This window comes from Apiospora marii (assembly GCF_038362585.1).
Source record: "Apiospora marii strain CBS 49790 chromosome Unknown utg000013l_segment0_segment0, whole genome shotgun sequence".
Taxonomy (NCBI): domain Eukaryota; kingdom Fungi; phylum Ascomycota; class Sordariomycetes; order Amphisphaeriales; family Apiosporaceae; genus Apiospora; species Apiospora marii.
In genome coordinates, this window is record NW_027117384.1 from 2,122,179 (window position 1) to 2,148,669 (window position 26,491).

A 26,491-nucleotide genomic window follows, 5' to 3' on the forward strand; every position below is an offset into this window, starting at 1 on the left:
TTGTTGGATACATACGCTTGAGCACAAGTTTTCCTTGAATCGGTAACCAACATGGCTGTCAAGATCTTCCTGTGAGTATTTCGATCTACATGTGGTGGTACTACCTAAGCGACTAACCGACCGCCAAAAGTACGGGCGCTACGGGCTACATCGGCGGCGACGCTTTGTCCGTCTTGAGTCAGGCGCACCCGGAGTTCGAGTTTAGCCTCCTCGTCCGGACGCAGGACAAGGCCGACAAGGTCCAGGCCCAGTACCCGAAGGCGACCATCGTCCTCGGAGACCTGGACGATTCGGGTCTCCTTCGGGAGCAGGCTGCCAAGGCCGATATCGTGCTACGTGAGTATAGATGCCCTTCTCTTCTTTGGTCTCCTGCTTTGAACTGATTGACATGTATCCAGACACCGCCGACGCCTCGGACCACGAGGGCGCCGCCCGCGCCATCGCCGCGGGCCTGGCCGAGGGCCGCTCCCCCGCCCGCCCGGGCTACTGGCTGCACACGGGCGGCACCGGCATCCTGACCTACCGCGACTCCGAGGCCGGTCGGCTGGGCGAGCACGACGACGAGCAGTTCGACGACTGGGACGGCGTCGGGGAGCTGACCTCGCTGCCCGACAGCGCGTTCCACCGTAACGTCGACAAGGTCGTGTTGGAGGCGGCCGCGGCGGCGCCCGAGGTCGTGAAGACGGCCATTGTCTGCCCGCCTACTATCTACGGCACGGGCCGCGGGCCCGTCGCCACGAGGAGTCGGCAGGTCTATGAGCTGGCAAGGCTGATACTGCGGGAGGGGTATGCGCCTGTTGTGGGGAGGGGGAGGGCGCGCTGGAATCATGTCCATGTCGCGGACCTGAGCGAGGCGTTTCGGCTGCTGGTCGAGCAGGCTGTTTCCTCGATCGAGAACACCGACAATAAGGACAAAAATGAAGAGAAGGAGAAGGAGCTATGGGGGGCCCGGGGCTACTACTTCGTCGAGAGCGGGGAGCACGTCTGGGGCGAGCTGGCGCGGGACATAGCGGGCAGGGCGTTCAAGATGGGGCTTTTGGGTGGGACTGGGAAGAAGCCCGAGGACCACCTGCTCGATAAGGACGAGGCGCTGCAAGTCGCCGGGTTCGAGGCCGTTAGCTGGGGGTGGAATTCGCGGGGGCGGGGGGAGAGGTTGCGGAGGGTCTTGGGGTGGCGGCCGCGGGCGCCTACGCTGGGGGAGTCGGTTCCGGGGATTCTTGAGTATGAGAAGGCGCGTTTGTAGCGGGTGGCAGGATAATGTGGTTTGCATCTGGGGGTACCGTCGGTGACGGTGATGCATCCTTACATACACATCTGGCGGTGCGCCAATACCATCCAAGTTCATACAATACTCTATCCGTTTGACATTTGCATCTTCGGCTTTGATGGAGCTGCAAAACTTGCGTTTGTAATATTCTAAGTGATTACAAGTAGCCGTTTTCGGCCCTGAATGATAACAACCAGGCCTGCCCATGCCGGCTCTTGCTCCATCGTTTTAGAGGAGGCTCGGTGTCAGGCAATTTTGGCAACCTCTCTCCTTCTCAAATCATAATTGTCGTGCCGAAGAAGCAGTGTTTTACGAGTTCGATGATACGAAATAGTGAACCGAGAACATCTGGGTATAGATGCGGCCTGTGTTATAGGGAGCATGAGATCATATACCCGCATTTGCCAAGTCATGAAAATACAATACATTCGGCACGAGTTTCATACAGATAAGGAGGCAACATAATATCTAAAGTCCTCGTAACTCAGGACTTGGAAACTCTATGACCAGAAGGGTGTTGCTACAGGTGGATATTCCCTATATCTATCATTTCTAAGTTCTCGCCCAGATTCGCCCATCTCTTTTTCTCGGTGAAGTCGGTGAAGTCGTGAAGGAATTACATTACTCCTGGGCGCCAGACCAAAATCCCATCATAACTGGATAAACCATGTCCGTCATCAAAAGCTGCCCACATACATCTCCAGTGATAAGCAAACCAATCGTCGTTTGCCGGCCATGCTTGAGAGAACCCCCGTAGGAAACGACCAAGCTAGTATCTATATCCTCTAGCTGTGGCCGGTCCTCCTCAGCAGCTCCGACACGGTAACCGCCTGGTAGCCCCTCGCCTTCATCTCCTTGAGCACGGTGCGGAGCATGGGCGGGGTCCAGGGACGGCGGTCGTGGCAGATGATGATGGCTCCCGGGCGCAGCATACTCAGGATATGCCGGGCGTTGACGGCCGGGTACTGGATCTGGGGGTCGTGCGGGTAGATGCTGCCGAGCACGAGGCGGTAGCCCATCCTGTCGACGAGCCGGCGCATGCGGTCGCTGAAGAAGCCGGACCCGGGCCGGAAGTACTGCGGCGGCATGTCCTCGCGGCCGGCCTCGCGGTACGCCGCCCGGATCTTGTCGCGGACCGTCTCGATCTGCGCCGTCAGCTCCGCGTCGCTCAGCGCCCGCGACGGCTCGTCGTGCATCGCGTGGTTGCCGAGCTCGTGGCCGCCGCGCACGACGTCGGCGAGGGTCTCCTCGCGGCCCGAGACCTGCCCGCCGATGGTGAAGAAGGTGGCGTGCGCGTCGTACGTCTTGAGCACGGCCAGGATCTCCTCCGTGTGCTCCGAGGGCGCGTCGTCGATGGTCAGGGCGACGATCTTGTTGTTGTTGGGGTTGGCGGCCATGGGGACCTCCCACAGCACGTCGGGCCACCGCCGCGAAAAGTACCGGATCAGCAGCCGCGGCGGCTTGTAGATGACGTAGAAGGGCACCACCAGCACCAACAGCAGCACCACCAGCGCCACCAGCGTCGTCATCCTGCGCCGCCGGGCCCGTCGCCGCAGTTTGGGCGGCAGGCGGAAGACGGCGGGCAGGCGCACCATCTAGCGCGCGGGGGCGGATGGGACGAGAAGAGACGAGACGAGGGCGGGCGAGCGGGAAAGGAAGGGAAGCGAAAGGGACCGAAGGTCGATCACATTCGCATCGTTCGAACGCCAAGGGCGCTTTACTTTCTTGATCTGACTCTGTTCCTCCTGGCTAGAGCGTGCGCTGCCCTTTGCGGAATGTCGAGCCGATCGAAAGGAGGCGTGGCCGGCCGTTTATCGGTGCGAAATCACTGCCTGGCGGTCTAGGTTGATGGCTTGTTCGGTCGCTCGCTCCTCGCTTTCGTTTCTTCTTTGGGATTGCCCTCGCTCGGGGGAGGAGAGGGGCGTCGTCGTAACAAATCCTCCTTGTCTGCTTGCTACACGATGCAGCAAACAGAGTTTCTCGGCTTGGCGGGTGATGGGTAAGGAAAGTTTGGGGTTCGGGCGGGTGATGTCCACTTTGCTGTCTTCCCCCCTGACCGTCAATGCATTGATCAAAAAAAGAGGCTGAGAGCGAAGAGCGGCAAGAAGAGGCTCTGATTGAGTACGAAGAAAGGCTAAAATTAGGTTTCGGGCGGCGATAGGGTAGCACTCGCAAAGCACTGACTGCACGGGAGCACCTACTGTAAATCGGCTTTTAGCGGGAGGGGGGAACGGGACGTTTTCCCTTGGAATCGAACATGAACCCCTACCCGCGACGCGTCAGAGCTAAATTGGTCCATCTCATGTTCATCGGTCGGTATCCTAAAGATAGGACAAACAGATCCACGACGGGCATATCGTGTGGTTTCGATGTTTGTTGTTTCCTTTATGCGAACTGGGATTGAAATAAGTACTGATTGGCCAAGACATCGTATCGTGTTTGCGAAAACACCCCGAGTGTGGCTGGCGTTTGCAGCATCTTGGGCTTGCAAGCATTGCGGCGTGCACTGGTTCACAGCTTGTTATGTGAACTTCTGCAAGTGCCCCTCCTCGTGATCTTTGGCCAAAAGGTTCAAGTGAAGTTATAGCATCCCACTATCGCCAAGGCTATATTCCTTTTACATATGCACCCGCCGGGGCTCCCAGTTGTTTCAAGTACTGTGTGCAGTCGACTCTAATAGACAAGGTGCGTACTGCGGCCGTTGGCCACTGGTCCCTGTCTCTACCGCTGCCAAGGATGTATCCGCCAGCTTTCAGGATCACGTACAATTAACTACACCAGCTACACCTGGACTGCTCTACATCCATGCTCTCTCCCTGGCGTACATGAATGGGGCCTCCAGTCTGTTTCACATGCACCTACTTAAGCGCGGCGCCAGACTTTGATCGATTTGATTAGAGGTATCTCAGGTATCGAGTTGACAGTGGGAGGAGAGCGGAAGGGTTCCTCACAGCCACACAATTACAGTAATGGCCGGCAACTAGTGCTGCTAGCATTAGGCTTCTGATCTAAGCACATAGGCTGTATCGCACACATGGCCGACACCGACTGCCGGGCAGGATTTGCAAAACTGATTAATCTGGGCCGCGGAAAGAAAACGCATGGATCAGATCGTCAACGTCATGACCATGGCACCACGGACGGGCGATCCGAACAAATGCGGGGGAACACATCCGCACCCTATACAACTACTAGTACTTCCGAGTTCGGTGCAAACTCGGTGCAAACTACCACCGCACTGATGTGGTGGAGATCAAAAGGCCGCAGTGTGTAGGTAGAACGTAAAACGTTTGAAAGTACATCATACAACAAACACGATTCCCTATTGTAAGGTATCTCGGTAGTTGGCCGAACTTGTGAACCTTGCTGGTGGTTATTTGTGCTATATCCCAGCAACCTCGTCTAGAACGGTACCTCCAAGTCCCGGGTATTCTGTGGAGCTCGCGCACTCCACATTGTCGCTGCTGAACCATGGCTCCTCAAGGCGTCGCCATCATCGGTGGAGGTATCTTCGTAAAAGAAGAGCATTTGGTATGTGGAAGAAGAAGGCCGCTATACAGAACGAGTATCGATACGTGGCGTTTTATAGTTGCTAACTAGCTGCTCTAGCCTGCCGTGTTGGCTTGTCCGCAACTCTCCTTGAAGGCCATCTGGAGTCGGTCAATCAAGTCGGCCCAGGAGACCGCAAAGCTCATCCCCGGAGATGCCTCCGCCTCGGTGGATCTCTACTCCTCGGACTCCGGGGAGGGCAAAGCCTTCGAGGATGTGCTGAAGCGCACCGATATCGCCGGGCTGATCATGGCCCTGCCCATCACGCAGCAGCCGGCGTATATCGAGAAGGCTCTGGCGGCCGGCAAGCGCGTTCTCGCCGAGAAGCCCATTGCGAAAGACGTCGAGACTGCCAAACAGCTGATCGCCAAGGCTCAGAAGATCTCGGCCGAGACCAAGGCGACCCTCTCGATAGCCGAGAACTTCCGGTTCATCCAGGGCTACACCTACGGCGCCGAGCAGGTCAAGCAGCTCGGCAAGATCACCAACTTCGTCGTCCGGATCAGCTGGAACATGGCAACGGACAACAAGTACCTCAACACCTCATGGCGGGCCAAGCCCGAGTACCAGGGAGGCATGCTCCTGGATGCGGGAGTTCATTTCACGTCGGCGCTCAGAAAGCTGCTGGGCCCGGAGAATGCCGTCGACAGCGTGGTTGCCCAGACTGCTTTGATCAGGAGCTACCTGCCACCGGTCGACTCGATCAATGCTGTCCTCAAGACCAAGTCCAACGTGGTCGGCTCCTTCATCTTCTCGGTAGGGACGACGCTGGGCGCATTCGACTTCCTGATCGGCTGCGAGAATGGCAGTGTTCAGGCCGAGGGGGGCAAGGTCGTGACTACGCGGGGCACCGGGCAGGATGCCACCCGCGAGGAGAAGACGTTCGAGAAGTCCAACGGCGTGAAGGAGGAGGTCCGCGCCTGGGCCGAGGGCATGGCGTCTGGCACCCCGAATCCACAGCAGGCACCGGAGATGGCGCTTGCGGATCTAGAACTGCTCGAAATGATGTTGACGAGTGGGGACAAGGATGGCGAGCGCCAGAAACTGGAGTTGCAGCATTACGTCTAAAATGGAAGCCCCGAGATAGAAAGTCCAAATTTAAGAGGATCCCTGGTTTAAATACGTCGGATCTAGAGCTTACTAGATGCACCCGTCTTCACAAGAAGTTTCTGAAGTCCTTGTCGTAATTCGTCGTTCATCCCGTTGGCGTTGGGCCGCAACGTCGACCGATCCACAAAGACGTGGACGAACTCGCCGACGGCTTTGACCCCGGCCACGTCCTTCTCGAAGAGGCCAACTTCGTAGGTCACGCTGGACTTTCCCAATTTGTTCACGCGCAAGCACAGCTCTGCCACCTTGGGAAACGATATGGCCGAGAAGTAGTCGCAGTGTGTATGTGCCATCAGTGGGTGTTGCGCTGACGTTGGCGGGCGTAGCCCACAATGCTCCATTAGATAAGAATTGATGACCGAGTCAAACCTTCAGGGGGTCCATGTTAGTGCTCGCCCGCAACTGGCGGCTTTGGGGAAAGCTAGTCCAGTCTTACAGGAAGTTGTAGATTGAGTTGTTCATATGGTCGTACATATCATTGTCCGCCCTGCCATTCCAATGTGAGCTCCAGACAACACGCGGTTTCTTGGCGGCGGGAAAGGGGGTTGGTTGGCTATTTACCATCGTGTCCGGTATTCCAGCAGGTAGGGGTAATCCTTCCTCGACCGTTGTCGGAGCTGATCCGACGCAGACATTTTGGTAGATGATGAGACTCAAGTATGTACTGAAACCAAGAATTTCAGGATCTATATTGAACGGCAGGATGAAACAAGTTTAATCGAAGATGCCGCATCGAATAATATCAAGTTCCGTTTGATGCCTCGGGAAAGGCGTCACGAGGAGCCGAGGTTGGCCATCGCAGATGACAACAGCTGCCACAATGCTGTGTAATCCAGCACTGGAAGTACCCAGGTACCCATTGAGGCTTCATTCTGCCATAGCCGCCCGCCAAAAATGAGAGAGCCTCAAGCCCAATAAGTGTGACTCTTAGCTGTAAAATTGGCTGTCACGTCGATCAGATCGCTTCTATCGAGTCTGACGCCTATGGAACCAGTTGCCGCGAAACTCATTCGGACACTGACACTTCCAATCAGCCGCTGCACTCAGATTTTGCGTCTTACGATGGGATCTCTTGGAACGGATGCGCCCCAGGTGCCGCCGGGGCCTGCTGGCACGCCACCTGCTGCCGAAGCGGCTCCAGCTGCGACTCCGGTCGTGAAAAAGAAGAAGGCCAAACCAAGGTTCACAGGCAAGCAAATGGAACTTTTGGGGCCCATGTTGGACACCGAAGTCTGGCCACGCCCTTATTACATTGAAGATGGCCTGCGCCGTCTCGCCCCCTACAATTACACCTACAACACCTGGTGCAAGGAACGTTGGAGGGGGCGATCACTCCTGGAGGTCTTTGATAGTGAGTTCCGGGATCGCCCACTGCCATATTACAAGGCCGCGATGGAGTCCGGCAAGATTCTCATAAACGGGAAGCCGGCGATGCCAGACTATATCCTGAAGAATGGGGACCTGGTTTCTCACAAAATACACCGTCACGAGCCGCCGGTCACGGGGGAGCCCATTGGTATTATATACGAAGACGATGATATGATTGTCATCAACAAACCTTCGGGCATTCCCGTCCATCCAGCAGGAAGATACAACTTCAACTCGGTCGTCGAAATCATGAAGGAAGATCGCGGCCGGGAATGGACTGCATATCCCTGCAATCGGCTGGACAGGCTCACCAGCGGCATCATGTTTGTAGCGAAAAGTGCAACCGATGCTGAGCGTCTAGGCGCTCAGATTCGAGACAGAAGTGTTCGCAAAGAATACATCGCCAGGGTCATTGGCAACTTCCCTGACGGCGAGGTGGTCTGCGATCAACCCATTCTCCAAATTTCGCCCAAGCTAGGTCTCAACCGCGTGAGGGCGAATGGAAAGGAGGCACGAACTGTTTTCAAGAAGCTCGCATACTATCCGCCAGAAGTATCGTCTTCCAATGCCACTACCGATGCAGCCCTGCCCTCTTCGACCGTAGACAACGGTGGAAAGCCGTGGATGGACAAAGAAGGCTATTCTATCGTTCGGTGCCTTCCGGTAACTGGTAGAACCCATCAGCTCCGAGTCCATCTGCAGCACCTGGGACACCCGATCCAAAACGACCCAATATACGCCAACCAGCGTGTATGGGGCATCAGCCTGGGGCGTGACGATCCTGACGCCAAGGAGAACACAGACGATGATATAGTAACCAGGCTGAACCGCATGGGAAAGGAAGAGGTCGCAGATGCTGTGGCCTATCACGACGAAATGGTAGACGAATACTACAAGAGGAAGGCTGAGAAGATGTCTGGCGAGCTTTGCGAGGTTTGTGACACGCCTCTATACACCGATCCTGGAGAGCAGGAGCTTTGTCTATGGCTACATAGTCTTCGTTATGAGGACGCCGGAGGCGCTTGGAAATATGTCAGCCCGCTTCCGAAATGGGCTCTCCCGCCGGCAGGGACAAGCGGCCCGACAGAGGTGGGAAGTATCGATGCTCTTGTCGAGGCAGTGAAAGATGACCCCGAGTTGGCTTAAGAAAGCCTTCACGATACGCAGTTATGGTCTGTCCGTATGGCAACTAGGGGCAACCACGGGATGCTCCCTTCCCCGAGAGGCTTTGCCAACCCGGATCTTGGACTTGCCAGATAAGCTCCGCCAATGAAGACTGAAGGATCCCGCAAGCATTTCCAATAGGACATATAGCCCAATTTGCAGTCAGGACCGGACTTACAGCCGTTCCTCCTGTACACGACTTATTTCCTGCGTGGCTGTCTATCTAGCACTAAATCTGGGCCAAGCACGGATCAAACCTGGCGCGCGACATAAAGTTTTTCCATGCAGATTTTCGAAGGCGCGAAGAACAACATCGGACCTACTACGACGGCGATGGGCTTTTGCCACTCATGAGAAGACTGCGGGCACGAAACTTTATTGCCGTAGCCCGCAACGGCGATATTGGCTAAGGCGCCACGTGCAGTTTCAAAATTTGACGCTGCAGCGAGGTCATGCTGACGACAACCGAATTCATTGATCATCCAAAGGTGTAACTCGCGTCAGTATGGTACTTGGATGTACCAGCTCTTTGAAGGCGTTTCTTCGCAGAAAACGTGTTCGTCCAGGGATGTTGCCTTTGGTCTGCGGGACATGCGTCAGCCGAGTACACCGTCTTTTGTTTTCTTCTTGGAAGCGATGTCATACAGAACCGGCGGCGCATTGTGAGACATGCATCTGTCAGATATATCTCTCAGAAGCCTTCGACGAGGGCTAGCACCTGCATTTGCATGCTCGAGGCCGATTTGACTGCAGAGATGGGCAGATTGAAAGTCACGCGGCGTTCAGCGTGCCCTGGATAGAGATGAGGGTTGCAGACGAGTCCGAATGGCTACAATCTTGAGCATTACCGCAGCTTCTCCGACCGAACTCTTGCCGTTATTCGTGTGCCGTGCAGTGCTAAGGGGACGGGTCGTGAAACGTGGCTAACATGTTTCTCTTGACGAAACTCAAGCGTACGGGTTACTAGTGATGATTTGCCCCTATGATGATGTCTGTCCCGGAGAAGAGCGCTCTCATCTCATCAGATCCACGAGGCGTGACGATACAGCCTGCGGGGAAGCCGTTTCCCCTTCGCACTGCGCCCATCCAAAGCCCGGTGTCGTCGTCCTTGATGAGAGAGCATCTATCCGTGAGCAGTCCTTGACCACGGATCAGGGGTCTCTTCCGTCAATTAATCCAGTGGGGTTCCCAAGCAAGGCAACGTCCAAACGGCGGCCCACTAATAAGTACCTGTAGCAGCTAGCAGCTTAGCAGCAACAGCGGCAGCAGCAGCAGAAACAGCAGGTGATGTCGAAACGTAAGTATTGCTGCTGCTGCTACTACTAGACAGACGCCATTGCACTATTTCTCTCACAGCACTCATGTACCCGCGGCCGGGATATGCTCGAAATGCATACCTACCTTACCTCCATCCACGTTATCATAATTTTTCCAGTGATCCCGGCACTTTCCAGCCCCGCCACCCCTCGGAGGAGACAGAGGAGACATCGGGGGGCCCCAAACCAGGGCTAAGAGCACTAGCGTGAACTCTATTTGCGCAGCCTACCCCAAGGTACTGGAAAAGCAAGGCACCCCTGTCGGCGAGCCAAGCTGCTTTAAGCTAAGCACAAGAAGTGGGAAGCCACTCCTCTTGCCTGCAAAGTCAAGCTCTGCATGGCGGATGGATGGAGGAAACTCGGCGGTACCTTGTACCACACATAACTTGCAACGGTACCTCAGGCCGACGAGGGTGAGGTTATGTTATGTAATTTGAGAGGAGGTATCCGTAGGGTCGCCGGATGATAGATTGCCTGCCTCACAGCCTACCTACCTGCCTACCACCAACCAGGCAAAGAGGAGTCCAGTCGGAGTGACACCGGCAGTGGCAGTGAGAGCATGCAAATAGAGACCGAGAGTTATGCAAAAGATACGGTCATGGGTGCTTGCTTGCATGAGCTGGTCTCCCCAGGCCCCTTCCTGTTCGATCCCACTCCCTGGGATATCGCAGCAACTCAAGTACCTCAGTCGCAGAATGTTTGGATCGATACCTAATACGTCCTGGCTATGATAAGAACGGTTACTTCCATGGATTATCGACGCAGCCATGCTCGTCAGTCCAAGAGGCGACCTGCTCATCTGGCGCTAACTCCCCCCAAGTACCGTAGGGGTACGTGTACGTGTACTGGGGGACAGGCCTTTCTCTCATCAGTACCCTCCTCTACCCACTGCTCCACATCATGGCGACTACCCATCATGACCCCCCCTCTCTCTCGCTCGAGACCTGCGAATGGCATAGCCTGGCATGTGGCAGCAAGTCTCTTCATGCAGCCGTGCTTTCTTTAGCTTACCAGTCTAGATGCTGTGGTGTGGATACACTCTTCCGTTGCGAGAGCCACCAACCCTGTGCAGACCCAGTGTCACTAACACACACCCTGGCCTGGCTTGATGACACCCCATCTACGTGAGATATACATTTATAAATGTCCAGCCATGACGCCAGTCGAGCACCCTTGGCCCTCTCTGTCCACACCTCATCCCAATATCAATGCTTCTCACAGGTATGGCTGATGCAACTTCATACAACTCCAGGAGTTCGTCACCACTCTCCCCAGACAAGATGACCAAGTCGGATGCCTCCAAGTCTACCAAGCGTAAGGGTAAGCACAGCACGGCGTCGTCGACCACAACGTCCTCCCAATGGGCTGTCATTCTAACTCGGCTTCATCAGGCACTAGGAGTGTCTCTACCTTGACACCCGCTCAACTCGCCCGGAAACGAGCCAACGACCGGGAAGCACAGCGTGCCATCCGCGCCCGCACAAAGGAGCACATCGAAAACCTTGAACGGGAGATTGAGGAGCTGCGAAGCTCACACAGCCGCGATGAGACCGTCCGGAACCTGCTGAGGCGGAACAAGGCCCTCGAAGACGAACTGCATCGCACGAGGGAAAGCATGGGGATTACCAGCGGTGGCCCACGCAACATGTATCCATCAGGTATGATGGTGTCGAAGGGAGTTTACGCGACTCGGTCTCACCATGACGCAGCCTACCACAGCCCAAGCTCGCGATCTTCGCCCATGGCGCAGGGCTCCTCCGACTACCCAGGCGTGCACGACATCCCCCCGTACGACAGCATGGGCAGCTCCGGCGAGCCCTGGTCGTCCACCGTCTCGTGCACCGTCCCTTCTACTGTCTCCAGCCCATCCTCTTCCGGAGCCACCGACGAGCTCGGAAGCGCCTACTTTCCCACCAGTGCCCCGACCTCTCTCCTCGACAGGTCCGGCATTCCCTCGAGCATGAACTCGCCGACGGCGTCGTGCTTGAACGGGAAGATGGGCTACGATGACATCAAGTCAGGTGAGTTGTGCCCTTGGTTTTCTGCGGATGATATGAGGGACTGAAGGTCTAATTAAAGCCAGATCTCGGTTGCACCCAAATCAACGTTCTCCCCATGCCGCCGGCTTACCACCAGCCTCCGCCATGGAACATGTACCCCATGTACTACCAAGGGTCTCCGGCTCTGTAGTGGGCTCTCAGCAAGACGGACTGCATCACTGGGAAACCCCAGTTTCGGTTTCACCACCTACCACCCACAGCGATGCACTCCTAGTCGGCTATATCCAGGATTGTCGGCGCCTGGTTGACCTAGCCGGCGGTCAGCCAAATCCAGAAATCATCTACGGACCAACCTGTCCCAACGTTCGCCCCCTTATTGAAGCTCACTGGAGCGTTGAGTCGAACATGGGCCTCGACCGGAACCCACCTCGTCCTTCTCCCCTGAACCCTTTGGTCGATCTATTGAATGCATTCCTCGACAAGAACGGGCTGCTAAGGGTGCTCGAGCGGGTGGGCTCCTTTGTGTTGTGCCAAAGGCTGGTGGCGTGGTTGATCTATCCGACCCAAGAAACACACTCGAGACTGGGGTTTCTTGCGCCGCGCCCCAGCCAGCAGGACATTGCCCACACCCAATGGATCGACTTCCTGTTCTGGGGGCAGCTGAGGGACGTTGTACTACACAGACAAGAGGAGTACGCCACGGAGGAATTCATACAGCTTTACTGTACAAACTTGCGTTTACTGAATTGGCACGGAGGAGTAGCCCAGGCGTTTATCACGGATCATTCCACCGGCGCGCTGTATCTTACGGACGCATTTGTCCACCACGCCTTGGAACTCAGGAATTGGGCTTTGGGCGAGGCTTTTGCCAGGCGTTATCCGGAACTCAGAGAAATGGTGGCAATGGAGCCTAGAGACTGTTAGGTCTTGCAGACGGCATCGGCGCAAAAGGATCAAACTTGTCTTTTTTGGTGTTGTTTTATTATTATGCTCTTCTTGTTCTCTCTTCTCCCCTTTATTGTTCTTTTTTATTACATTACACGTTGGGCAGGAATGGGCAGCGTTACAACTGACCCTTGGAATCGGTAGGCGCTAGCCTACGGGCATTTTGATACCACGGGGTATTACGGCGTTGGGATGATGTTCTTTTGTTTTATTGACGCTCATATCAAAAAGTGGGATGGCTGCGACAACTATCCATCACCAAACCGGGGGTGTTACGGGACCATGATACTCAAAAGAGATAACTTTGCTTGGCATTTCTTTTCTTTCCCCATGCTGTTTTGATACAAGTTTTTCGATATAGATAGAAAGCCATGAATGTAATAAATCTTTTCAATTCACATAATGAGTCGTTCTGACTTTCATGGAAACGTGCCGAAATATGATATCTTTGACCAACACCCAATCAACGCGAATGCATAGGTAATCTCATGCCCCAGCAGGATCCTGAACGAACCGGGTCCTGCTTTCTCGTCGACCGGCAATCCACCATCAATGCCAGGCTGTAACAGACTACACGGCCAGACTTGCCAGAGATATTCCCCATAAGGCAGTGGCGGCGAGTCGTCGAACCTGGAGAAGCTAGCTTTTGCAAGCAAACACATGATCCGTGCCAGCAGCAAGCTGAGTCATGAAAGGCATTTCTGGCGACGACCTAGGGATTCACCAGGCTCCCAAGTGCAATCCGAGGGTGGGTTTCCCGCGAAAGGACGTTCAAACAGTGAGTGAGCGAGCGCCTGGTGGTGGGCTCTGACGAAGAAGCAAGCAGAGATTGCGCTCATTTTGCTTTGTGGCCAGCCAGCATCCCAGCTCCGCCCAAGCACAAAGCACAAGCACGAGCACAACACACAAAGATTGAAGGGGACCGGAGCGACGGCCGCGGACGAATCTTCGTCTCGACGGGGAGCACGCCTGCCAGTTTCAGCCAATGCGGACGGGCGTGGTAGCCAGCCGGAAATCTCCATTCAGTAGGCAGATAATTGCAGTATGGAGTCTGGAACAATGGGCAGTCTCCAGTTGATACTTACACAGACATACGAGGCCCGCTCTCAGGAAAACGCTTTGAGGGGATGGTCAGTATTGGGGTGGAGCTGTCGCCTACCTACCCAACTACCCTCCTGGCATCTGGTATTAATGTACTCTCATTAGCTAACGTCCATGGTATGAACCCGGACTAAGAAAAAAACACTGGGCTGCCTTTTGCTACTATGTACGTGGTAGTTTGGTAAACGACTGCCCTATCTCACACGCTAGATGCAACGACCGCCGGCGGATGGAGCAAGCCAACGCCTGGACGTCTCCATTTCAGATCCATCATCGGTTCGAATCGCCCATTCTCCAGCACGCGCCATGAGATGGACAGATTGACTGTTTTATCGCCAACTGTACCCGGTGACAAGCGCTTCCGGGCTGTCCAGCAACTGCCGCAAGCAGCAACGACCAACGGCCATTGGCGGTCTCTTAAAGACGAGACCCCAGGCCACCTGACTGCCTACTACTATTGGTATATGCACTTATTAGCTAATCGCGTCGGATGCGAGACCTGTGATTACGTTGCAGCCTGTAAGTTACAGTAGAGAAACCACTGCCAAGGAGCTCTCGACCCCGAGCAAAGGGCCCGATGGTTGGTTAGACAGACGCCCGCCCTACGTTGCTCTTCTCGGTGTTCTGAGCCTGAGACTACCACTGCGACTACCTGCGACTACCACTCTACAGCCACTGCTGCTACTACTACACCCAAGACTACTGCGGTGGGTTCTCGATTTGCCTTGTCGCCCACTTCTATCATGCCCACCTGTGTTAAATCACAAGGAGGAGTAGGAGGGGAAGCCGACACGCATCTCCACGCGCACGCCCACGTATGCCCGGCTCTCGCTATGCAACGATGCCGAGTCCAATGCATCATATCGGAAGGGATCATCGCAGAAGACTTGGGGAAATTTAGCAAGGCAGGCTGCGTATTGTACGTTTGGAGAGAAGGATAAACCACGGCCGAGTGCCTCCCACCCCAGGCCAAGAAACTTCCAGGGGACCCGGGCATTTACGCGGACACGGCTCAAGTGATGGTTGACTAAACCGGCTATACCTTGCTGCAGATCATCGATGACCTTGGAAGATCTACCACTAGCAGGCCGTGTTGTTGCTGCCATATGCATACAGACAGATTGGTAGAGCCCCACACCCACGAACAAGGGGGAGGAGAGCCCTAAAGAGGACTCTCGGTCACTTTGGTTACCCAAATTTGAATTGAAGCAACCACACCCCCCATGCGCCCCCCCTCCCTAATCCCAAACACAGACACAATTTACGGCCCTGGACACGGCCCCCGCCGACTGAAAACACCCTGCCCTGCAAAGCCCTGCAAGGCGGTGTATCCTGCTGCCGCGCGAACCTCCCCCTGGCTCTCCTTCCTCAATGAGGCGACCGACTGTCGATTCTCGCACGAAAGACAGGTTGGGGCTCCGAAATATCGGAGCTATTGCGGTCAGGGCTACAGAGTCTACAAAGCACCGACCGCCTACCCAAAGCTTAGGGATGCCATCTAACCAGGGAGGCTTCCCCACCTGCCTCCTGCTGAAGAAAGATATGTACGGATTGTACGGAGTATGTACATGCTAAGTATACTAGAGCGAACAAACACCTTGAAGAAAACAAACACAGAACCTAGCATCGCCGACGGCCAGGACAAACAGGACCGAAAGCCTAGAGCTAATGGAAGGCCATCCCGGGAAATGGCGCATTAGATCGAGAATCAACTGCAATCGAAAGAGAAGGCGAGAGGGAGAAGGAAAAGAAGAAGAAAAAAAGTGAGGGAAGAAAAGACGTTTGTGGAGATGCGCCTGCTGCAGCTGCAACTGCACCTGGTTACTACCAAGTGCTACTGTACGACAGCACCAAACTAGCCTAACTGCTAGGCGAGCTGCCACTGCTCTCAGTGCAGCGCTACCAGGATCAACGACGCAACGGCTGCGTACCGACTTGAGAGGGCACCCCCACCCCTCCCTTTCGTCAATGCGCCGTCGGTCCATCTGAAGATAGACGCAGAGTGGGAGATGGATGGATGGCCCAGGATAGCCCGGGATGGGGTTTTGGTGTGTGTGAGGGCGTGTGGTTTTGAAACGGGGTGCTATGCACTTGGCTGAACTCTAAACATGCTGGCCTGGTGTCGTGATGGCCACGCACTCTCTCTCTCTCTCGACCTCTTACGCCTCGTACGTCATCCGGCCAGTGTCGCGAGGGCTAGCGAACGAGAGAGGGACAGCGGCACGATTGACAAGCTGCTTCGATGGCATCGTTCCTGTTCTGCAGCACAGATGCTCGTTGATAGAGTTCACGCCGCGCTCGCTTGAGAAGACCTTCCCCGCGTTCGAGAAGAAATCCCGCACCCTCCTACTCGACGAGCCAGCCTGTGCGCCTGCAACCGCACGTGGCTTGATTAGAAGGGGCCGGGCTTGACTGCAAGCTACAGTGCAGTAAGTATCGAGCCTAATACCACACCACACTCGCCTGCAGTCAACGGCCGACTTGCGAGTTGGACGCAGCGGGAGCCCAATGGGACACCACCCCCTTCAACTTGGATATCAACTCGCCCCGCATCAAGTGCCATATACGACCTACAGTACAGGGTTTTCACACTGTCGAGATTCCCGCTTTAGGCTGTTGACTTGCCCATGGGTGATGGTTACATTAGGCGAGTTTCTCAATGCAAATACGTCGGATCCAGGGGTCCTCGATCTCCAGGTAGTACCGCGGCGTTTGGGATCCCCTGAGAAACATCAGCCTCCTTTTTCCCGTCTTGCGCAGGGGGTTTCGGGGTACACGGCCAAATAGCAGCAACAAGCAAAGCACACGCCCACGTAAATAGACGCGGGGAGACGGGATCGCTTTGGCTTTTTGGTTTTGACGGGCGACGGGCCTGAAATAGTACGGATGCAGATTTCCCAGTGGCTGGCGCGACACGGGGGCTCCTCATGCAAGCCACAGCGAACGCCATTCACCGCTAGAGGCAGGCTCGTTGCTGGGCCGGCGCCGGTGGCCACCATAACACAACCGTGGAGGCGTTCGGGACTGTCCCGGTGAGCTGTCGGTCTTCTCTCCGACCGTCGTAAGGGTTGTGACCAGGGGTGTTAGCAGTACACCACTATTTGTTTCTCTCGTCATCGCTGATGAATATCATCAGGCTTTCATCTGCGATCCTCTCTTCTACAGCGATTGCTACATACAACAATAGTCTGTGCCTACGGTACGAATTGCTTGTCCCAGAGCCCATTTGTCATCGCGATGAGCTGTTGCAACTCGTCATACATTTTCATCGAGGCGCCTTGCGGAAGTTGAAGAAGGCTCCGTGCCTGGCAATTGATCATGGCGGAACTGCCTCCGGCCCTGAAGGTTTGAGCTCATCTCGAGCCTCTACTTGCCCCCTGCCCTGCTGGAAGATTGATTTTCCCTAGGGCCCTGCTAGTAGAACTCGGGGGGCGGGAGACCAAAGCAAGACATACTTCTTTTGCTACCTTCCTGATTGAGGAAGCCTACGAAGACCCTAGCATGTCCAATTTCAGCATGCCGGGCACGCACCGGTGCCTTACGCGGACGCAAGGGACGGCCGTATGGTCGTCGGAGATGTTTTGACAGCAATGCAACTTACTTGTAGCATGGGGCGACTGTCCAAGTTTCTATTTGCGTCTCCTCTTGAAAAGAAACCCCAGGCGAATGGCAATACAAGAAAAACGAGCACCCTGTCGAACCAACACACAACACGTCCAAGAAGCAAGTGGCATGAACGGCGCTCTCCTACTAGGTACTACAACCCGTTCGTTGCGGGGCTGCCTGCACCTGTTTTCTCTACCTACTACCATCAGCACATGATTGTGATGTCAGAGAATTCCAGCACCACGCCATCGCTCAGAGGATATGCAACTACAGCGATTGTCGATGCAGCCAGCATATGTACAGCCTGGCAATCCGGCAGCGGGGGCTTGTTGATCAACTTGCAACCAAGGAGCAGGTCAAACCTGAAGTGACGAACTCAAATACAGTTGCTGCAGATTCCCATAGTGTAACAAACGACACGATAGCATCAGGGCAGCATGTAAGCCACGTGCGACGGGCAGATCCATATACGGATTGGGCAAGGTCCCGCATCCGATGTCCTAAGAGGGCAATTCCGTAACGGTTCCGTATCCCTGCACAGGATTACGCACTGCACTGCGGTTGCGCCCAATACACAAGCGAAGGGAAATTAGTCAAGTAGGCCCTGTCGGTTCCGCAGCAGGGATATCAGAAAGAACCCTGCCTCTTCCTCTACCACTACCGCTCCGCAAGGCCGGTTCCCCTCTCCCACCCCTGACGAGAGCAAGGGAGAGCGAGCGCCTATGTGAGGAAACACCCATCACAGCGTGCCACAGTGGCCTAACGCAACGCAGGAGGCGACGCACAGTGACGCATCGCCAAACCTTAAAGACGAACACGGCTTACTGTATCCCCGTGACGGTCATGTTTCTATGCAGCACCTCTCTCGCGTTACCTGTTTGACGACGGTGCTCCATTTACTACTCTCTTCGGCTTTGCCTGATGCCGTTGTCTGTGTTCAGATCTGGGTGTGCGACAGCATGGCATGGTATCGGGGGGAGTGCATGATCTATCGTTTCCTCAAGCCACCATGCATGCAGGTGGGCGTTCACCCCAATATCTATCCACCGACTTGAGCTGGGTAACAGCAGGCCTTGCGCTGTGTGAATCCTGCCCCTGCTGAAAACACCATGCAATAACCAACGTTACCGGCCTGATATGCACTAATCGGCACACCCTTTCGCGACCACACAACAACGCCACGCCGGCGGAATCCACGTGCACTACGCGGCACACCTCCGCCGCTAGGAGTGCATCTTCCGGTGGTCGCATAGCCGTGCTTCGGGCTCTCGCTCTCCTCGATGATCGGGAGGATCTGCGATGGCGACGATCGCTGGCTGGCTGGCCGCCACATCCGCCGCCGCCGCTACATCGGTTATCGAAAGCTTCCATCCAGCTTCCAAAGCTTCCAAAGCCATGACTAAAGGAGCTAACGTTCTCTAGACCGGAACCAGAAACCTTCTAGAAATCTTCTAGCGCGAGCTTGTCGCTCTTGGTGGTGGCCGGGCCTCGTGGAAATCCCAGCGGCCGAGTCATGAGCGGCGCCGCTATTCCTGCGGGTGGTGGTGGTGGTGTGGGTGTCGCCCCGTGCAGTCCAATCGGTTCCGTCATCGTAGGGGGGGCCGGCTTGAGGGGGCGATCTGCCCTTTTTGAAGGGGATACAGAGATACTATAGGCCTCTGAGACGCGGTGCGGTTGCCTTCTGCTTGCGTACTATCGAGGCCTTCTACGACTAGAAGCCAGCTTCTACCGCTAGGGGCCGGCCCATCCATCTCAACCATGGAGGGGCGACTGATCGGAGCGGTCGCTGTCTCCCAAAGTACAAGATCACAGACTGCGCGCGAACCACGTGCGTGATACCACATCAAGGTTTGCACCGTTGCTGCGAAGGGCTGTGTGGTGGAAAAGGGACGGCGGGTGGGAATGTCGCTCAAAGTACATGTACGAATCCGCTCAGAAAACGGTACTTGGTGTTTTTTCCAATGCCGCTTGAGGCTACTGGCATCCTCTAAGATCGTCCGGTGGCCTCTGCACTTCTCCTTGGTCAAGCTTCTGCGGCAGTAGAGCCGCTAGAAAGATGGGATGTGTATTGCCGATTCTTTGGTGCGCCATACCATCGAGTTCAAACGCTGATCAATAACGGGGGAAGATGTTTTTGCACCAAAGACTGCCGACCGGTCTCCTCACCGCGGATAGCGCGACCATTGGTGTGGCCATAGGCACACAAACGCCTTAGCCCGTCGCCATTGCCTTTCTTTATCTCGTCACCTCGTGGCGAGCTATCGCATCATGCGTTGGCCTTCCCACGATCGGTGATATCACCATGGCCTGATCTCCATCCCAAATTCATCACACCATGTCAACATAAACGCTGTTGCATCGCCAACCTGCCGATGGCGGCGAAAGGGTTGACATGTTTTGTCATGTGAATACGGCGATGATCTATGTTGCTACTGCACACTATATTCCAACGGCATACCGACCTAGCGTTGACTTGATTATCTACTCTTGCAACCAGCCAGACCGCCGGCCGGAGGCGTAGAGCATGGTCTTGGGAGAACAACTTGATATCATGGTATGGATGCTTTCTGTGCCTTTGCTTACTTACCAGACCAATGCAATCTGATCATCTCACACGGTTCGACTCAATTCCGGTGCCCAGACCTCTTGAGCCGGTTGTCTGATATCTTGTTCGGTATACTTCATGACGGAGCGAAGCTTGGCGGTCTATCTATGCGCACAAATCTCGGACGAACTCTCCCCATTTTTTTTTTTTTTTTGTTTTTTTTTTTCCGCGCCGTGTTCGGGCTCGAGTCTATCCTCATCTCGTCATCGGCTGTTGGCTGGTTGCCTTCGGAGGGACTCCCGTTGGCACGCAATGAAGAATGGACAGGGATTGTGCAACCTCAGACTCTACTACTCTTATGCAATCCCAGGGCTCCCAGATGGTGGTGTTTATCCTCGGGACCTTTGGGGTTTCAATGCAAACGCTAACTATATGTTGCTGCTGTTCGGCAATAGGATACGGTACGTCAGTTGTATATAATAGTTTTGGGGGTCGAGATCGAACCGTGAACAGCCACCACGAGACACATCGTCGTCCCTTTATCTTGGGGTGAAGAAAGAATGAGAAAGAGATATGGAGGGATGAAGGGATTCCCCCTGTTGTCCACCGAATTGAATTATTGCCTGAAGGGACTGACTGACCAAGGGCAAGGGGGGCCAATGGAAAAGCTCAGGCAGGCACGGAGCGTTCCTACTGTCCGTCCGTCGGGCTGATTGGCGCGCAGGCCTTGTCCCCATGAGAGTTTCTGATGGCCTTTTTATTTTTCATCGCAACGAAACTCTGTTCTCACTCACCCTTTCCCAAGTTCCCACCACCCGTCTTGTTTTTTGTGACATGGTGTTGGTCAGATCTGAGAGAGAGTTCATACGAACAAATCACAGACCAACATGGAACGAAACACACTTTCTGCTTACCCGGAACCTTCTCCGCACTCTTTTTCTAGAACGAAAGGAAGGGAGGAGGGGAGGGGAGGGGTTGGATGAATTGATGGGGGGTTTCAAAGAATTGAGTGTCGGGATGTGTGTGTAGCTGGCTGATCTCTTCGGCATATCAAATTTCTGTGTCTCGGCTTGATATTGTAGAGTGATAGATAGAGAGAGATAGGCACACAGCATCCTCCCACGAACCTGTCCTATTGTATCCACTGCCGCTGTAACTGTCCGGCATCGTCGCATCCACGATCGATCGTGCAGTGGGCAGTAGGGGTAGATTGCCAAGCTGTCGCTGTCTCTCTCTATCCATATCTCTTTTTTATAGGGGTCCATTTGCGATATGGACCGGTCTAGATTCTATTTGTTTCTTCTTTTCTCTGTTGGGCTTACTGTTCAGGGGGGATTCGGCGGGCGGATAGGGTGACAGTAGTTCCTGGATCTGCAATCTTCACCGTCGCACTCGCGGTGGAATCAACCACCTCCGCATATCTCGGGGGTGGCCGTGAGGGCAGGCCATGTTCGCGGCACCGTAATCTCGGTATAATTGAACAGCGAGGCTGGCTGTCTTCCTCATGTAACGATGGTAAGGTAAAGATATGCCCGTAGCATCTTCCTCGCTCCATCCTATCCTATTGGCAGGGGTTGTACACTTCGTCTCCCCTCCCCTGGCCATGAGTAATCCGACAGTTTACCGCAACTAAGATATGTAGAAGAAGCCGCGTATCTATCTGTGGCGGCTTCCGTCCCAATATGCTATGCTGCTTCGCTCTCCCCCGACGTCTGCCCCGTCACGAGGACACATCTTGTCATGCGCCTGGTTTCGGGCCTCACGCCGAAGGAGGATAGGGCAGGTCGGAGTCGGTCCAAACTACGACTTACTCGAGCACATCAAGCTCGAGCACACATACACACAAATGCTATACAGTGATAGATAGGTATGCAAACTTTCACATGCTTGTGAAGTTTTCTGGCGTGCGCGATTTTCGTCGATTGGGAACGGAGAATGCCTCTCTGCTTCTCTCTCTTTCCTTGCCTCTGTTTTCTCTCTCCTTCCTCGTTTCGAAACCACCGCATGAGCCACACAGCCTGAAGGCAAAACGGCGCACCTGACGGCGTGTCAGTGAATAATGGCCCAACACATACACACTCGCAAACACACACACGGGCGCGGCATCAAGAAGAAAATACCGCAGGCCTAAACAGCAGGTGTTTCCTCTTTTCACTTTCTGCCTTCCTATTCAAGAAGACCAAGATGTCGGGGATCAACGCACGAACGTAGACACCTCACACGCACACATTGCGTACTCGGACAGTGGGAAAGTCGGTACAAGGGAGATACTTACGGGGTTCTGATGCTGCATGTTGTTGGGTAAATAGACAAGAAAATAAGCACATAGTTGTGGAACGTGGACCACGCACACGTATGCTCACGACAACATATCTGCCACTATCATCCCTCCTCCCCCGGCTCCCCGGCAAATCACACAACATACCCGTCTGTGCCTTTCGCCGTGGTGAAGCGGTCGGTTTGGTTTGGTTTTGGGCATCGGTTTAGGGCGGGCTTGGCTGCTGCTTCGTCTGTCCCACCACTGCTAATCCTCCTCATTCCACTACAACTGACAACCGTGCTGGCCTCCATCCTTCTTGTTTCCCTTCCCTGCCCTTGCCTGCTTGCACACTATGGAATACAAGCTTGCTTGATCGATGGCCGATGCTGTTTGTTGTTGTTGTTGTCCGCGTAAGCCCAGCCATGCACCATCGATCACGCGGCACCATATGTTTCCGATGCGGACCGCTTACGGTTTATTCCCGATGGATCCTTCTCGGGCCTTCTCTCTCTTGAAAAGGACGCCCACGGGGTAAGCCCCTGCATTATGAAGGGAATCGGCTCCAGTACTACGGCGACAGGGAAAGGTGTGATTTAGGTACGCAGTAGCAACAGCCGACAAGACTTAGCGGATGATCTATTCAACCATCTATCTATCCGTCAGTGTTCCCACCCCACAATAGCAAGGAGACAAAAGCAAGGAGTGAAGATGGCGCATACCCTTCAAACGGCGAGGCATGAGTGCTACGGTCGTGTTCGTAGACAAGGGAAGGGGCGCGGGGAATGTTGAAACAACTCCCAAGCCACTACCACCGCCGCTACGGCTGCTGCCCTATGCTATTGCTGCTGTCGTTCTACCTAACTGTTGCTAAGTATGTGCACTACTCTTGCCCCCTACCCCCTGCCCCCTGCCCCTACCCCTACTCCTCATTCTCCCCATACCCACAGGAGCTCTGCGATAAGACCGACACCACGGCCGACGCCGGCGGCTGTCCGGCCCGGTTGGTGAGCGGGGTCGTGGCATGGGAGGAGATGCCGTGGTACGTAAGCCCTATAGATGTATCTGTATGCATGTATTGCCTTGATATGCGATGAACTAGGGGATTCAAAGCCTGTCCAACAAGCGAGCGATGGACGGTTGAAGCTCCTGCCGCGGTGGGGGCATCGATGCTGGCACACTACATTGCTGACTGTAGTGTGCGTGGAATCAGTCCTTGGTTTGTGGAAAAGGGGGGCAAGAGGTAGGAAACGATATTCCCAGGGGTTATCGGCTCATGGAGACGGATGCATTCTGTACGGGATGATAGCTACGATAGGGAAGTCCCTGGGCTCATCATGGTCTGTCGCTGTCTAGAGGATATATTGTTGTCGTGAGGGCCAGATGCTCTCGACGGGCATTCTATACGATATGGCAGTACATGTTAGAAATGTCTGGTAGGCGACACGACCATCATCACTGTGTGGTAACTTGAGCGCGCATCTCTTGATGCTTGCCCCATTTGTCTTTACATATACTCGAGACTCTTGAAACCTCTTCATGCCATGCTTGAAATACGTGCATTTCAGGCTGCCACCAGCGCAACTGGCATTATAAGGGGCAATCTTGTAGGCATATATAGACGGCTGAAGTAGGGATCCCCAATCGTTTTGGGATTCCAGCAATACCGCTACCTTCTCTGCGTGTTTCTCTTCTTGTAATTCCTGTGGCTACCTTCGAGTGAAACCTTTATCATCACGATATATTAGAACTCCAGTAAACATCAATGGACTTACATCCTCCTCAAGTAGCTGCTAGCTGCCAGTCCACCAGCTTACTCTTGTCATTCTCTTTCTCTCGTGTGACGTAGTTGAACACTGGAAGCTGATGCTCAAAAAGACCAGCAAAGGAAGGATCACAACTCACACCACCCTCTTCCAATCCCCTTAACACGCTATGGTGAGACCCAGTGTCCGCAGCTCCCTCGATTGCCTGGTCCCGCGAGCGTTGGAAGAATGAAGAGCGAAAGGCGTCCAGACATCCGGGTAAAAGACTATGAGGTTACTGAATCAACGTGACGCTTGCTCGGTATAGTTAACGCATAGCAGAGATTCGATCCCTTCGATGCCACTTGCGCATCAAGATTCATAAAGTAAGCACCGCCTAGGTTGAAATCTTTGTTACTACTGCCTGTCTGCATATATCCCACAGACATTGCTCCAACATACAATCTTATATCGAGCGAGTTCACAATGAGGAATAAATCTTATGTTATGTTCATGTTCTACATCGACATCCGTCATCCCCCCCGAGCAACGCCCCCTATTCCCCCTGAATCAGCTCCCCAAACCCCCGCTCCAAGTCCTCCCTTAGGTCCTCCCACCCCTCGAGCCCGACGCTGACGCGCAGCAGCCGCCGGTCGCACATGGCGTCCGACATGTGCCGCCACTCGATCAGGCTCTCGACCCCGCCGAGGCTCGTCGCGTGGTGGAAGAGCTGCAGCTTGCTCGGCAGCGCCTTGGCCTGCGCCTCGTCGTGCGTCAGGAAGGCGAAGACCGGGTTGAAGCCGTGCGGCATCTGCTTGCGCAGCCAGCTCTTGTCGTCCCCTCCTTCCAGATCCTTCGTCTGCAGGCTCGAGTGCGTCACCTCGGCCACGACCTTGCTGACGGCGCTGCCCTCCTTGCGGGCCTCGGCGGCGAGCCACGCCACCAGCTTCTCGGCGTCGTGCGCCTGCTTCTTGACGCGGACCTCGAGCGTCCGCAGGCTGCGGATCCCCAGCCAGCCCTCGAAGTTGCCGAGGTTCGAGCCGAGCACCAGGCGCTCCTCCTTGAGCGGCTGCGACATGGCGGCCGCGTGCCGGGGCGCCACGGCCAGGACGCCGCACAGCATGTCACTGTGGCCGCCGAAGTACTTGGTGCCCGAGTGCATGACGAGGTCGGCCCCGAACGCGAAGGGGTCCTGCAGCGGGGGCGGCGCAAACGTGGCGTCGACGGTCAGGTAGCAGCCGATGCGGCGAGCCTTGGCCGCATAGAAGGCGAGGTCGCGCGCCGTGCCGAAGGGGTTGAGGGGCGTCTCGACGTGCAGCACGTCTCCCGGGCCCAGCTCGGCGTCGTCGCAGTCCAGGTCCACCTGCTTCAGGCCCGTCAGCTTGGCCAGGAGCGCGATGACGCCGTGGCAGCCGTGGTAGCCGCCCCCGATGGCGATGCGCTTCGGGTTCAGGTACACCAGCATCGCGTGGAAGGCCGCCAGCCCGGACGAGTACGTCAGCGCCGGGCCGCGCAGGATCGAGGTTAGGATCGCCTCCATGCGGGCCGAGTTGGGAGCGCTCTCGCGCGAGTAGACGTGTGAGTCGTGAACATTGGCAGGCTTTGAGGGGGTATATTAGCATTGAATGACGGCCAGAAAGCATCAGCTGACCCAGGGGTGGGATATTTATCTATGGGTGTACTTACGTTGGGATTGTGCCACGGAGAGAGCTCCTCTGGGTTATCACTGTATCGAAAGGTAGTCGACACATGCATGGGCGGTGCGACTGCTTGGTGTGAGCTCAAGAAATCATCGGCGTGGATGGTTTGAGCCGAGAGAGAAAGGTGTTGGAATCTGGTGGCCAGCTTCGTGGTGTCTTTGCCCTGATCCGTCTCCTCTAGAGGATTCTGGTGAGCCATCCCCTGGACCAACTCAGGCTCAGCAGCAGCAGAGCCGGCCGTGGTACCTCCTGTCATGACGGCTGGTGAATGATATCTGAACTGGACGTCGATGGTATATCCAGAGGAATTATGTTGCCTCCTAATCCGGCAGCTTCCGACAATAAAGTGTTGCTGTTATGTGCGTTGCTGTGTAAGCCCCGGGTGTATTCCTCTGACCGAATCTGTTATAGAATCCTGAAGCGAGAAAAAACCTGGGTGGTGATCAGTCAGATGAGGCCTTGAGAATCGTAATAATCTTTTCCAAAAATATAGAGGTTTTGGCATGTATCGTACAAGGCGTAGCTAACTAGATGTAGTTCGTCTGCTTCGTGACGGCCCCACTTCCATGCGATTTTCGGTATCTTCAGGGCGTGGTAGACGGGCTAGTTGTTGATATTTGCCATCAAATATATTTACGTATCACAATAGTCTACCGTTGTTGAATGGCTAGGTCCAACGGGTTGCCCCTCAAGTTTTGGCCCGATCTTGGCAATCGGCCTCCGTTATCGGGTTGCGGGCCCCTGTGACGTGATTCCATATGTGAATGACAACATCGCCGACACGCCTATATATGAGCCCCGTGTTGCCGTGCAGTGAT

General features: G+C 55.0%; 7 protein-coding genes across 7 annotated transcripts; 4 read left to right on the forward strand and 3 right to left on the reverse strand.

The window, feature by feature from the left end:
• Positions 1–51: 51 nt before the first annotated feature.
• On the forward strand, positions 52–1,243 carry PG985_015789 (uncharacterized protein; the record flags this gene model as incomplete). The annotated part of the gene is made up of 3 exons (XM_066835555.1): positions 52–71; positions 131–336; positions 399–1,243. The coding sequence occupies 3 exons, from the start codon at positions 52–54 to the stop codon at positions 1,241–1,243; spliced, it is 1,071 nt and encodes a 356-aa protein (XP_066676758.1).
• An 809-nt stretch (positions 1,244–2,052) lies between these two features.
• Positions 2,053–2,862, reverse strand: PG985_015790 (uncharacterized protein; the record flags this gene model as incomplete). The annotated part of the gene is made up of 1 exon (XM_066835556.1): positions 2,053–2,862. The coding sequence occupies one exon, from the start codon at positions 2,860–2,862 to the stop codon at positions 2,053–2,055; it is 810 nt and encodes a 269-aa protein (XP_066676759.1).
• A 1,876-nt stretch (positions 2,863–4,738) lies between these two features.
• Positions 4,739–5,884, forward strand: PG985_015791 (uncharacterized protein; the record flags this gene model as incomplete). Its single annotated transcript, XM_066835557.1, has 2 exons — positions 4,739–4,798; positions 4,877–5,884. The coding sequence occupies 2 exons, from the start codon at positions 4,739–4,741 to the stop codon at positions 5,882–5,884; spliced, it is 1,068 nt and encodes a 355-aa protein (XP_066676760.1).
• A 62-nt stretch (positions 5,885–5,946) lies between these two features.
• PG985_015792 (uncharacterized protein) lies at positions 5,947–6,490 on the reverse strand (the record flags this gene model as incomplete). Its single annotated transcript, XM_066835558.1, has 2 exons — positions 5,947–6,295; positions 6,363–6,490. 2 exons carry the CDS (start codon positions 6,488–6,490, stop codon positions 5,947–5,949), a joined length of 477 nt encoding a protein of 158 aa, XP_066676761.1.
• Positions 6,491–6,988: 498 nt separating this feature from the next.
• PG985_015793 (uncharacterized protein) lies at positions 6,989–8,440 on the forward strand (the record flags this gene model as incomplete). The annotated part of the gene is made up of 1 exon (XM_066835559.1): positions 6,989–8,440. The coding sequence occupies one exon, from the start codon at positions 6,989–6,991 to the stop codon at positions 8,438–8,440; it is 1,452 nt and encodes a 483-aa protein (XP_066676762.1).
• A 2,614-nt stretch (positions 8,441–11,054) lies between these two features.
• Positions 11,055–12,698, forward strand: PG985_015794 (uncharacterized protein; the record flags this gene model as incomplete). The annotated part of the gene is made up of 3 exons (XM_066835560.1): positions 11,055–11,094; positions 11,166–11,795; positions 11,854–12,698. 3 exons carry the CDS (start codon positions 11,055–11,057, stop codon positions 12,696–12,698), a joined length of 1,515 nt encoding a protein of 504 aa, XP_066676763.1.
• An 11,831-nt stretch (positions 12,699–24,529) lies between these two features.
• On the reverse strand, positions 24,530–25,929 carry PG985_015795 (uncharacterized protein; the record flags this gene model as incomplete). Its single annotated transcript, XM_066835561.1, has 2 exons — positions 24,530–25,573; positions 25,660–25,929. The coding sequence occupies 2 exons, from the start codon at positions 25,927–25,929 to the stop codon at positions 24,530–24,532; spliced, it is 1,314 nt and encodes a 437-aa protein (XP_066676764.1).
• Between the last annotated feature and the right edge of the window lie 562 nt (positions 25,930–26,491).